The sequence below is a fragment of the Zootoca vivipara genome, chromosome 1 (genome assembly GCF_963506605.1).
Source record: "Zootoca vivipara chromosome 1, rZooViv1.1, whole genome shotgun sequence".
Taxonomy (NCBI): domain Eukaryota; kingdom Metazoa; phylum Chordata; class Lepidosauria; order Squamata; family Lacertidae; genus Zootoca; species Zootoca vivipara.
The window spans coordinates 78,637,159-78,650,617 of NC_083276.1; the positions used below are offsets into that span (position 1 = coordinate 78,637,159).

A 13,459-nucleotide genomic window follows, 5' to 3' on the forward strand; every position below is an offset into this window, starting at 1 on the left:
TGGGAACTGGGTAGGGTAAAATCAGGACTACATCAGACATTTCTGATTGTCCCCTGAAGAATGGGAAACAAACATTAATGATTTTATTATTGTGGCCATTCCCTTTTTGTACATAATTTACCTACCTAGTGCTCTCAAGGCAGGTACACTACATTCAGAGACTGAGCTGTGCTTTCTACATAGTGCTCACAAATGGTCCTCTCGGGTTTCCCTCCCAGGTGCCCTCCCAGCGGCGCGCTCCACATTTTTTCAGGCAGCGCTGGCCTGGCACATGCCAGCTGTGTCCCTCCTGGGAGGGATACATTTGCTTGGGCGGCATGCTCTGTGCTGCTTGCCCCGCCCACTTGGGATGCCCCGTCCCATGGCATGGCGCACGTACGCGCACACACCCCACCACCACTCCAGGCACTTGTGGGGGTTGCTATACTGGCGTGTTTTTGTATCCTGTGGTCCCACTGAGACTAGAGAAAAAGTAAAGAACACCTCCTCCCAACCGGATGAACAGCAGAAGAGGGTAGAGTGAGGAATTTCAATGCGACCCTCAGCTGACAAAAGCCTGGAAAGTTGCCTGTTGCCTAGGTTAACTGCAGACAAAAGGATTCTGCTCATGTGAAACTAGCTTATGATGTTGACCAGATATTCCAAAATGATGAGCTGAAACTTGAGGAATTCAATATTTGCAAAGCCCAATATGAACTGGCTTGATCCACTCCTCCCAGGCTAATGTACAGGGTGGAAGTTAAGCTAGCCAACAGCTTTTGCACTTTCTGAATGGTCTGGTGCAGTTTTTGGCTCAAACCAAAACACATATAAAATGCATATTTTGATACAAAATATGCTTAGAATATTTTGAGGGGAAAATATGTTTAAAATGCATATTTAAATGTGAATTTTCTTCCATCTCTCTCTCTCTCTCTCTCTCTCTCTCTCTCTCTCTCTCTCTCTCTCTCTCTCTCTCTCTCACACACACACACACACACACACACACACACAGAGAGAGAGAGAGAGAGTTTAATACAGAAACAGGGCCAGAACAAACATCTGGGTGGATACATTCATTAAGTGACACAGACAGGAAATATGGAAGGCTTGGTTACTAATAGTGGATGTCAGAGACACAAGAGCTAACAAATGAGCAACTTCAAGCAAGTCCTTGTATAAACCCAAATTATCTGGATAAACCATCTCTGCTTGATTTGGCAAATGTTTCCTCCCTCAGTATTGTTCCTATAATGCTAATAACAAGACTCCTTCAAGGCAAGCCTTGGTAGCAAAAAACAAAAAATAAAATAAGCAACCTAATAATCCAGAGCAACAATTCTGAAAGCTTTCGACCTATGCTGTGATTAAAGTTTTCCTGCCTATGGTGAGAGAAAAGATGCTTTTGACACAATGAAAGCAACCTCAGTCTCTAATCCCCCAGGTTGAATGCTAAAATTGATGCTTTCAACAATGCTTAATATATATTTCCAGCTTCCATTCCTTTTCCCAGGCAGCCGAGAATAAATAAGACACGAATATAAAACATACTTATTTTGATTTCCCCCTTTTGAGCATTTGCCCTAAAATTTACTAGACAGTAGCACACAAGCACTTAATGACACAAAAATAAGAAGCATGATATAAGAACTTTCGTGCTGTAACACAAGAGCCAACCAAGCCTTCATGCTCTGAAGCACTCAAAAGGCTATTATAAAAGTCGCCTCACTCTTATTTACAAAAAAATATGCCTCCTGGATTTTCAAGTCACATCTGTTTAGCTCACTGACAGGGCAGGATTTCCACTCATGCCACCTGACTGGAGCTGATACAGCTGCAGGAATGTAAGAAGCAGCAGAAAAACAAGAACTTACTCAATTGGTCAATGCTCAAATCCAGACTCTGGAGGCATTTCCCAACATGACACAAGGTAGAAAATGGACCCAAGCCGGTGGAAATTCAAGATGAAATTATTTGACGTTGCCTGAGAGAACATGTCAGAACAGGGGACAGGCAAAGGACTTGGCAAGCATTATTGAATAAGGGCTTAGCCATACTTACCTTTCCTCTGCACTTTGCAGGCATGTTCCACCATTTAAATTTTCATGTCCTTTTTTGCTTTTTGCTCCAGAGCTTTCCTTGTGAAAACCTGCTCTTTAAAGCTCAATTGGACCAAGCATCAATCTGTGGAAAACCCAAGTTGATGTTTGCTCTGATTCAGCTTTAAAGAGTGGGCTTTTGTGGAGAAAGTTTGGGGCAAACAAAAAACCCAGCTGCTTAGCTAAAGAGCAGGCCAAAAGGTAAGTGTGAAAAAGCCATAAAGTAACTTATTTTCAATGGGTATCAGAAGGTAGTGTTTGCAGAACCAGCTCATTACTAGAAGAATGACAGTCCTTTACTAGATCTTAGAACAGGGTAAGACTAGGGAAATATCAGGCAAGAAATAACAACAATATATAAGATAAAGAAAAGGGCATGATATATGTATGCTAAGTGAATTAATTTGACTCGGGAGAACTGTGGATACATTTAATTATATAGAGTATAAATACATGAATGAAACTAATGTTGTAATATACTCTTCTGATCATTGCTGATGATCATGATGTTTTATGCTGCCTGCATGTGTGCATATTCTTAAAAGAAAACACAATACATTTTTGATATTAACAAAGAAATGGGGCAGGCCATTCACTCTTTGTGGGGGGAGACTGGATGGGCACCTCTTTTGTCAAATACACAAGCCATTTGGATCCAGGAGAGCTCTTTGCATCCACCATTAAAGGCCTGTCTCAGTCAAAAATTCTTCACCACAGCTTTCAAACATCCCTTTTGGGAAAAGTATACTATACACAGAAATGGCAGACTGTTAGGTGAGTGAGTGTAGGCCAGCTGTTCAGAGTCTCTTCACACAGAGTATAGAAAGGTAAAGTTGGGGTAAGGAAAAGTAGGAGAGGCTGGATAGCTCTGGCCAGGGCTGGGGATGGATCACTTCCATCAGTGGAAGAGATTTTAGTTACTCCTACAAACCCATGCAGACAGCATCCTGAAGCTGTATAGTACCTATGACTGTTGTAGCACCAGCAGTGTCACCGTCTGCTAGTCTGAAAGATGCAGCATAATCACATGGTAAGATTTAGCCTCTGCCATTCATGCCATGGTGACTTCCAGATTAGACTGTACTATCACTATGACTTAGCTTGGGTCTAGCCAATGTAGTGCCCTCCAATGTAGTTGCTGGGTTGCAGCTCCCATCATCATCTCTGACCATTGGCCATGCAGGCTGGGACTGATGGGATTTGGGAGTCCAAGGACATCTACACGGCACTCTGGGTCAGCTGCATGCACCAAAATGAAACTGCTATGTGCATTTATGGGCACGTCTTAGGAGCCCCTTCTGACATCTAAGAATATGCAGAGATTATTGTTGACTATTTCAGCGGCTAAAAATACACTACGAAGAGATCACATTTTAGCCTTTCCCCCAAAAGATGACACCGTCTCTTCCAACTCCACGTGCAATCACTTCTTCTTAATAACTGTCCTGCAGCCAAGGAAGGAGTTTGCAGCCAGAGAGCGAGAAAACAAGAAAATCACTCCTCATGGGGCACAAAGCTGCAGATCAGAGGGTAGAGGAGAAAACTCACAGTGACTGATGTATCTGGAAGGAAATATCCCCCCCACAGCACATCCATCTTGCAGGCACTTCTGTCAATAGCCCAATTGCCACTATTCCTCTCGTGCCAATCGAGCCCTCGTGCTTCTGTACCAAAGGAGGCTGACTTGCCCAACCCCTCCACCTTATCTCCACCTTCCACGGGATACTTAATTACAGGCGCCTTGTGTATTGAGTGCCAGGCAGGGATCTATTCATCAAGCGCCTCCTGCTGCCGGGCCAGGTTATGAGGAGGGAAGCAGAAGATCTATGGATTTAATTAAACTCGGTACTATCCATCCCTGCTTACTAGACAGGTGCTCATAATTCAGCTCTGGAAGCACCAGCTGACGGGTATTTGCCAAGGGTGCTCTTCTGCTGGCCTCTTGCTTTTCACTCTGAGATGGAGCAAGACACAAGGGGGAAAGGGCAGCAAGAGCCCTGGGAAAAGAAGAGCAAGGGGACAACTGCTTATATAGACTGCCAACAATACATATGCCCAGCATGCATATGCCCAGTAAAGTCTATACACACTCCCAAGCCCCCTTTGCCTTTTCATGAAGGATCACAGCTGCCTGCTATCTTTTTAGCTTTTCCTTCCTGCAACACACATACATACACACACACATACATGACATGATTACAGTTCTTTCCTGGCTCAGTTGCTTGATTCATCTGGGACTATTTCTCTAAGTGTATTTATCACCCCACAGACATGGAGCAATGGGCCAGCTCTTGGCTTGTGCACTAAAAAAAAAGTGAATACTGAGAGCTAAGCAGTTGCAGGTGGTCATATACCAAAGGTCTAGTGGACTGGTTCTCAAACTCTTTTTCTCTGAGCCACATTTTCAGATTTTTTTCACCGATAAGAAATACATCAGAAAACAAAAAGAAGCAACTCCTAGCAGTGCTTGATTTATAACATAAACCACAACTACTCTATAATATGATCGTGGGACATCCAGAAAGTATAAAACAATGCAGCTATATAAGAACATTATTTATTCCCAAAATATAATTATAAATGAACCTCTTACGTATGTACAGTGGGACCTCGACTTACGAGCTATTCAACTTAAGAAGTTTTCGACCTACGAGTGTGCATTTGGAACGGATTAAATTCGTAAGTCGAGGTCCCACTGTACCTTAAATCTGTATACAAACTCAATGAGATGTGAGCTTGCTTATGCCAGGTAATCTCATTTATATTAGGTCCAATTTGAGACAAACACACTCTCATCTACTCATCAATACAAAGAAGCCTTTCCCTTTTCTGATCTTTTCATATGAAAATCTCTATTCACAACAATATGTCGTGGAGAACTGCAGAAGAATAGCCAATGCTCTTGAAGAGAGGCATGCATATTGTTTCTGGTTGCATGTATGTATATATAATATTTTTATACTATACTATACTATACTATACTATACTATACTATACTATACTATACTATACTTAAATGTTCAAATGCTTCTTTGATTGTCCTTGAATTTTCTTGCTACACTTGCCATTCTCTCCTGCCACAGCAATGTGGCACACCACACCCTTTGAGAACCACAGGTCTAGTGAAAGGGCATTGGACTAAATGACTTCAAAGAGAATTTTCAGCCCTGCACGTTACAATTTCTGCCCTCTTTTTTTGGGAAGAAAAAACTCACACATTTAGACCTCTGATGTATCTACTCAGAAAAAAATCCCCCGCGTTTAGATGGACCTACTCCCAAGTGAGCATGCTGAGGTTTTCTGCCCTACAGTGCAATCATATAGACTTTTACTCAAAAGTACACCCAAAGCTCAATTCAATGGGATTTATTCCCAGGAAGGTGTGCACACTAATTCTCTATCCTCCATACCAAGAAGCAAGGAGCCTTAGCAGAGTTCAATGACACATTCCAGCCAAGCAAAAACACTTGAAGTGCAAAGCCAGGACCAGGGCAGTCTCGAGCAGGTTGGGTGCCCTGGCACTGAGGGGCGGAGATCGCTCTTGTGCCCCCGCCCTCGCAGGGCGCAGCATGGTTTCCGTGCGGCTTCACCGCGCAGCGTGCCACCGGGACTCTACCTTTTGCAAAGTGTGGCCTGGAGACAGGGGCTGTTAGAAAGGTGGGCCCCTCATAGTACAATGGTGTTTTTTGGCATGACAATGGGAGGTCTCAATACATGGACAACCACTGAACTCTACAGGATCGTGTTGGCATGCTCCTTTCTTTATGCGTGCACCAACTACACACATTGCAGGTTGCAGGAGGAATCCTGTATCAAAGGTAAGGCTACAAAGTCTCAGGGGGGAGGGGCACTTTACCTGTATAGAGTGAAATGTAGGGTGAATCGATGACCTCAAACTTGAAGCTGGGCAGAAAAACACGCCACTGAAAGAGACAAGATAGTGGTAAAGAAAGGTCAATCTATATATGCATGCATTTTGTGTGCTCCTGCATGTGGGGGAAAGGAAGTTTGCAGAAGGCCAGCTGGTAGGAATGTGAATGGGGAGGAATTCAGGAGAGCTGGCTGCTAAAGTTCCCATTCAATGCCTATTTCACACTGGCTGGCGACTGTTTCTGCCCCATGTGGCTCTTCATCTGCTCTCCAGCACAACTCCTTGGGAGAACATGTTGCAGGGAGGCAGTGTGTGCTCCATGCCCAGCCAGCAGCCTGCTGTTCCTTGGGCATGTAGGCACTTTGGGGCTGAGCCCAAGAATCAGGTGGCACTACCCACCATAGCCAGTAGCTTAACTAGGAAAGTTTGCTCTGTGTTTGGGAGTAAAAAAGGAAGAAAGATGCAGGCTATTCCCTGGCTGTAGTTCATCTGGTGCAGCTTCTGGCCTTCAGAACACAGGTGTGAATCAACTACAGAGGTAACAAACTGAGTCACTGCACTGATCCAATAACAGCGTTTTAGTGTTACTAGCTAGTCTGGCCTGGTCACACCCTGCAATTGGGTCAAGAACATGCAATTCTGCTGAATCGTTCTGATCCTTTTCTGGATAATGGGCAACAGTCAACTATATTTTACTTGGAACAGGCCCAATGAAGTGACTGAAAATGACTAAGTTAGTTAAACTTGGTTGAATAACACCCAGTATTATTTTCGGTTGTTCTCTAACCTGCAGACAAGTTGGGCAGATGTTACTCAACAACTGCCAGTAACACGGTGATCTTAAAACAAATTAGCACTTTTTCTTTTTACAGGAACATTGTATTTTCTGAGCACTCAGCCAACTTCTTTCTTTTCTTTTTCTTTTTGCTGGGAAAGTGAGAAATGAGTGCTGTGTGGAATGAAGTTGCCCAAGTGTCACAGTGTCTGGATAGTGCCTGGGTCATCAATATGATGGGTGCCTCCTCCACTGCCCAATATGTGCCATTTGGTGAACTTTTTCAATATGTTCTATTATATTTTAACTCTTCCTTAAAACAATTATTTTAAAAAAACCAGCAGTCCTCATGCAGGATACACATGCAGCCATTTAAAACATCAACACAAAAGGACTCTCTTAGCCTCACCACAAAATGAACCTCCTCCACAAGCATGTTTGTGTGTTAAAAAATTATTTGCAGGCCATATGCTTATTTATTTTATTTCTATACTGCCCTTCGTCTTAGCATCACAGGGAGGTATACTTCCCCTCTCCAGCAATGAAGCACAATTACAAACTGTTCGGGAGATGCTTCTGAGCTCTCTGACATTCAGCTGAACCCTTGTTCATTCTTTTGAGTGAGGAACTGTAACATGCTGTGGCTTTCTATTAAAAGGGTAAGCAAAGGGTACCCACACAAGTAGTAAAAAAGAAAGAAAAGAAAAGACGTTGGAGGGCAACTCCACCAATAGGCTGAACCCAGCTCTTCTCTCATTCAGAGTAGGAGCAATGGGATCAGTGAACCAAATACGGATTCAGTTGACTGAACTGCCCTTCCCCCACTTGCCCATGTGCATTTGGTTATTTTAAAAGCAAAACACAATTTTAATTTTAAAAAGCTGGAAAGCTGTTCTGGGTAAGCCAAGTAGTTTCGTAATGTCACTGGCACCAGCCAATCAGAACTGTGCATACCCAGCTTCTACTGTGAACACACAGAGGACTGGGAGGGAAGATGTTATTTTTTTAACAAATCCAAAGAGTGTGTGCATGCTTCCGTAGCAGGCTCACCATTCAAATTTTGCATGTCCCTGAGAGAGAGGGAGTGCTTCTGTACCATCATTATAAGGAACACAGCCCAGGATTTTAGCAGAGGAGAGTCAAACAGCTGCTATCTGGGCTCACTGCTAATATTTCTGTAGCTGAGCAGACATACTGTTTTGCTATGTAACAGTTTGTAATGTCGAAACACGAAGTAGTTTTAATAAAGGCTACTTCCTTTTCTCCTGCAGCAGGCTGGAGATTTATTATTGTTAATCGGGGTGCCTGGAAGGCCTCTGTAATGACTGACAAGCTTTCCAACATTGTGTAAAATGGCAAAAGCGGCAATGTGTCAATGTTCATCTGTCTAGTTTACACACTTGCTTTTAGACAGGCCCATATGCTGTTTATTCTGCACATTTAGTACTTACGTAGACATGCTAAATAGCTGATGAGCAGGAAGAACAACCTTGCATGCGTATGTGCTTCTTATCCATCAAAGCAACCAGACGATTGGTGCATATTATTTTAAAGCAAAGATAAACCCCATCTGGTAATTTTTTTCATATTCCCTGCACTCTGGGTGTTACACCTGCCAGGGTGACCTAGAATCCTTTTGGCAGAGACTTCACAGCAGAGAGAGGCAGCCATTGGGAAGGAAGAGCATTTGCACTGAGTGGCTCTTCTTCCTTTTAATTTAGATGTGGGATGAATGGAGCCTCTTTAAAAAAGACTAATATTTCACCTCCAGCAGCCTGCTGTGCAGCAAAGGCTTCTGTAAAGGGAACACAGCTCCTCTGAGAGGCATGAAAATGAGGCTATTTTAAAGTTTCTAGGAGATGGGCGACATTTTATCTTGAGAATAAAAGAGTTTAAGAAATTACCAGCTAGGAAGTCCCTCTAATACTCCCTTCTGGCTCTTTCCCCAGAGAAGGACACAATTAATTTTAAGGAGAAAAGACTTTTCTCCTCAAGCTCTGAGGAAAATGAGAAAAATGGTCTAAGGAATAATCTTCCTCCCACCCTCTGCTTTACTGTAAAGCAGATTCAGGAAGTTTAAATGGTGGAAAACATGTTTCATTCTGTTTGCTTTTGGGGGCAAATATGGACCTTTGGGTGCCTCATGGCCAGAGGCTTTTTCCTCAACTGGTAATCTGCAAACTAGTCCTGAGTTAATAAGAGCTGTTTCAAAATTGACCAGTGAAAGCTGTGCTAAAGATGTCTTTTTGACTATAAAGGCTTCTTTGATGGGGATGGAAGGTTTATTTACTGTCAAGATTTTTAGTCAAGAGAGCACGAAACAGAAGGCTTCTTGGCCTTTTTTTTTGCTAAGATCAAGTGTAGGTCTGTTTCTGTTTTTCAAAACAAGTTTAATATTCCTACCAGGTGCTCTGTACCTTAAAGTGGGGGGGGAGGGCTTGAGAGGGATTTATTTACTCACACCAACTTCCACATGGTCTGAGCCACGGTCATCCTGCTTGTGGAGGAGCTCGAAGTAATAGCGCCTGGAGGAAAGGACACTGTGTGGGAAGCAAAGGAGATCATTAGAAAACAGCAAGCGTACTTCCAAGGTTACATGAATTCTAGGACTACCATGCTCTTGTCCCTGAGGAACTCTCAGCTACAGCAGATGCTGGAGGGCCAGGGAACAGAAATCTTAGGTGAATGAAGCTGGGGAATGAAGCCAGTTTCCACCCACACTCTTCCACACTGACTCTTCGGCAATAAATATTGTGTGTGCCCCGAGATAAGGGAAGGGGAAGGTAGGGTTGTGGTTCTATTTACTGTTCAGTTGCCATTTCCTTAGCCAATTTCCTCCTCTTTCCAGGATCTCTCAAACACCATGATCTGGCTGGAAAATGCACTCCATACCAGAGTGGAATTCAACATCACACTAGGGTGATTGTTCTGTCTCCACAAGCATTTCTGTTTGCCTGATGGAATGATCTCCCCTCTCCTTTCCCCATGGGATGTCCTAGGGGTTCTCCCAACCCACCTGAGCAGATCTGGGGAAGACACAGAGGGAGGGGAGAAAGTCCCATTGCAGGACTTTTTATGCTAGCTCCTTATAGCCCAATAACTTAGCTGAATCTGGTACAGAAGTGTGCTCACCCTCCACATATCAATGCTCCAAACACAGGAAAGAATTGCACAGGAGTGTGCAAAATCACTCAATGTTCCACAATGTATTTATCATGGCATCAATCACATTTTCACATAATTAGGAACAATTTAGCAGTGGCTGGTGTGAGGGAAAGAGGAAGAAGATGGTGTTGCAGTGGCCAAGCGCTTGAGCTGTAATCTGAAAAGTCAGTGGTTCAAACATCATCTCAGCCACAAACATTCCAGCCCTACCTCCCCTTGGTCCCTCAACCTCCCCTCTCTCCCTGCTTTCCTTCTGAAATATAAGGGCAACAACAACAATCTGTTTTGCAGCATGGTTGTAAGGATCACTGAATGCTAAGAGTCAAAGCCATGGTCTTTAAATCACTTGCCTGTCCTGTTTATGTATAAAGCATAGGGTTGGGGAAAATCTGCTTTCAACATCAACTCTGATACTAGGAGTGAACTGGGATAAAAGAAAAGTGCCTGATGCAATGGATTATTGAGAAGTTACAGCTCTCCTCACCCATAATAGTGTTATCATTACAGACAGCAGAGTCAGGATGGGGAAGAGAGATAGATATGGGGACAGAGAAGAGGTACCAGACAGAGAGAGAATGGGACACAGGCATGTGTAGCACAAATAAATTCTGCTTTCTGATTACTGGAAGCCCCACCTGCAGTCTCATTTGGCAATACAATCTGCATCACGCATTGTCCACATAGGTTCAGTTTTTTGGCCCATTTAAGTTCAGTTCTTTTCTGTACAACTAGGCTAGACTCAAGGCATTCCTTCTTCCTCCCAACTGAAATCTGGATACCTTCAGATGTGAGCCAAATTCCAAACCATGCAGCAAGATTGCATATGTGATACAAACACAGAGCCTCAGCACAGGAACAAAGCAAACTAGGAAGGATTCAGGAAGCATTCAGGAAACAACCATCTACATTGAAAAGGAGTGGAGCAAAAGGTTTAGGAATAGAACTAAAGAACAGATAGGAAGAGAATGCTGTCAGCAGTTCTGGAGGCGATAGATGCCCACACCCAGTTGACAGAGGAAAGGCATTGCAGGAGCAGTTGCAGCTGAGATCCTGCTGTTCAATCACTGCTGCCTGTCAGTCCTGATCAGTGAGAGCAGAGGGCTCCTAAAATCCTTCTCACACAGGCTCTCGCTGGCTTGGTGTGCTGCATGCCACTGCTGCCATGGTAACCAGGAGACAGGACTCTCTTCTCTGCCTTAAGCTGCCCAAGACACCAGATACTTGGGATGCTAGCTTCATTTCGCAGCACACACAAACACCCTGGGCTGACAGACCTTTGGTACTTTTCATGCAAGGGATTGTCAAGTGCTGTGAAGAAAATGCAGGCCAACCCCACAGGGAGAATGAAGGGGTGGTGGCTGCCAACTTCAGCTGGTGCCTGCTAACTCAGCTGCAGCCGTGGTTCAGCAGAGATATGGTGTTTCAGAAGCCTGGCGGAGAGAATAGCTGATCCATAGAGCTGGTGGCAAAGGCAATGGGCCAGGTGGAATCTTCCTGGGAACATGGGCTCGTACAGTACACCTCAAACACAAATAGCAAGGAGAGGGACTGCCCTAATATCAAGCAGCCACCAAAATGGGAGGGACTAGAGTGGACTGGAAGAGCATGTGCTTTGAATGCACAAGGTCACCTCTAGCAGGAAAACAAGAGCTCTGCTTGGAGATCTTGCTGCCAATCAGAGTACAGTACTGGGCTGGATGGACTGTTTCCTATGTTCTCCAGGCAGTAGCCTCACATGTCTTCAGGAACTGTAAGTAAGAACAGAAACAAGAGACAGTCGCTTCACACTACCTCTGGAATTCAGCCACTGGCTTCAAATGGAGAGGCACGTGCTTCCAGACACACCGAAGATTATTAGGCATGGCGCCTGAAGCGAGTTTCCTAGAAAAACTAAACACTTCTATTGCTTCTGAAAGCAGGGTGCCCATGTTTGGGAAGGCACTGAAGGGTAGAAAGCATAAAATTGACTGTGATGGTTTTCTTCATAGTTTTGCTTTCTGAACATTTCCAGGTTTGAATTCGCTCGTTTTGGTTACTATCTCTCCCCCATCGTAAACCACTAATTTCTGGTAATATTGCTGCCATTTAGAGTCTTTGTGTTATGTCGCAGTTTGATTGTGTTTCTTCTTCAACTCTCACTTCTTACTTCTAGTGTTACTGTTCTGAATTACCTGTCCCCTTTGTATTTGCTGCCAACTTGCTTTGGGATCTCTTGTTATCATCAGGTTTAGTTTCTTCACTCTTCTTCCAGGGGTGGCCAGTCCCATTTTGCCACCTGACATGAATGGGAAGGTGGCTCCCCTGGCTTGCTTACCTGTCGCATGGTGGCTTCTGGAAAAAATCTCACCAGAAGCCATCACCACCACGCAACCCTGGCACTGGTAGCGGGAAGAGTGCCACCCTGAGGGATTCCACAGCTCAAAGCAGCTGCTTCAGTCCAGGCTAGTTCATGAGCAGGCTAGTTCTGTCTAGCTAGCAGGACCAGTGGTCAGGGATGATGGGAATTGTAGTCTCAAAACATTTGGAGGGCCAAGGTTGAGGAAGCCTGGTCTAGAATGACGATTGCAACAAAACCCACAAGCCATGCCCAACTCTTCAGCCAAAAACAGGGTTCAGTTCTGCGTATGCAGAGACAATATTGCTCAGTTTGGATCTGGCAATGGGGAGGTGTGGGGGTGATTAAACTCCTTCCTAGCCCGATGTGAGCAGGTTGTTTGGATTTCAGATCACAGAGTTTGCTCAAGTGAAATAATGAGAAATGCATTCATCCTTTTTTCATCAGGATGCCTAGGCTTTGGACTTACAATACGAGATGAAATCACCTAAATGGTTGTTTGGACTGCAGGAGAAGTCTTTTCTTTGGCCTTCTGAGTGCAGTAGCAGAGCTGTGTGAAGACTTGATACCAAAACAGCAAAGATGCTGCAGGACAGGAATGAGGTGTGACAGATGCCGCCGTGCTGTGGAACGCTTTTTAAAATCAATCAATCAATCAATCAATCCTGTCTGTGTCACCCCTTTCATATCCTATTATGTCCCATCATCCATCAGGTAATGCAAAGAGAATAAAATCCGTCTCTTTTGCCGTGTGCGTTAGAGCACTGCTCTGTGTAACCAGGGTGTGTAAACCAAGAACACCAAGCCCAGCTCACCACAACTGTGGTTCAATTGGAGGAGAAGGAAGAGGAGGAGAGGAGAATAAAATATCTCAAAATTTCCCTTGGGAACTCCAGGACATACACCAGGCAGCCTCTTGCTCTCCAAGCTGGCCAAACTCCAATCAGCCGCTTCAAGGAACTGTGTGTGGCAAATGTGCCCAAACTATTCTTGCCGCCACCAACAGTCCCCACCCTTCCCTCCTACTTCCTTTCATCGGCTCCCTAATTAGATTACAGCACTGAATTGTTCCCAGCTAATCATCTGCAAGGGAATCTGAAGTATATTCACACCCCACACTGAGTGCTTTTAAATGGTAGCCCCACAGGGGTGCCAGAAATCTCGCAAGGCCTATTCATGTCTTATTCATGAGCCAACCACAACCCTTGCAGGCAACCATCTATGACAGCGGTTAC

At 44.3% G+C, this 13,459-nt stretch overlaps 1 protein-coding gene across 1 annotated transcript in view; it reads right to left on the minus strand.

The window, feature by feature from the left end:
• The window catches only part of B4GALNT4 (beta-1,4-N-acetyl-galactosaminyltransferase 4), a 157,563-nt gene that overhangs the window by 23,299 nt on the left and 120,805 nt on the right, over nt 1–13,459 (minus strand). Inside the window, exons 8-9 of the mRNA XM_035122823.2 lie at nt 9,186–9,264; nt 5,935–6,001 (exon numbers count right to left, since the gene is read on the minus strand). Of these exons, the coding sequence (XP_034978714.2) occupies nt 5,935–6,001; nt 9,186–9,264 (146 nt within the window). The remainder of the gene's footprint in view (nt 1–5,934; nt 6,002–9,185; nt 9,265–13,459) is intronic.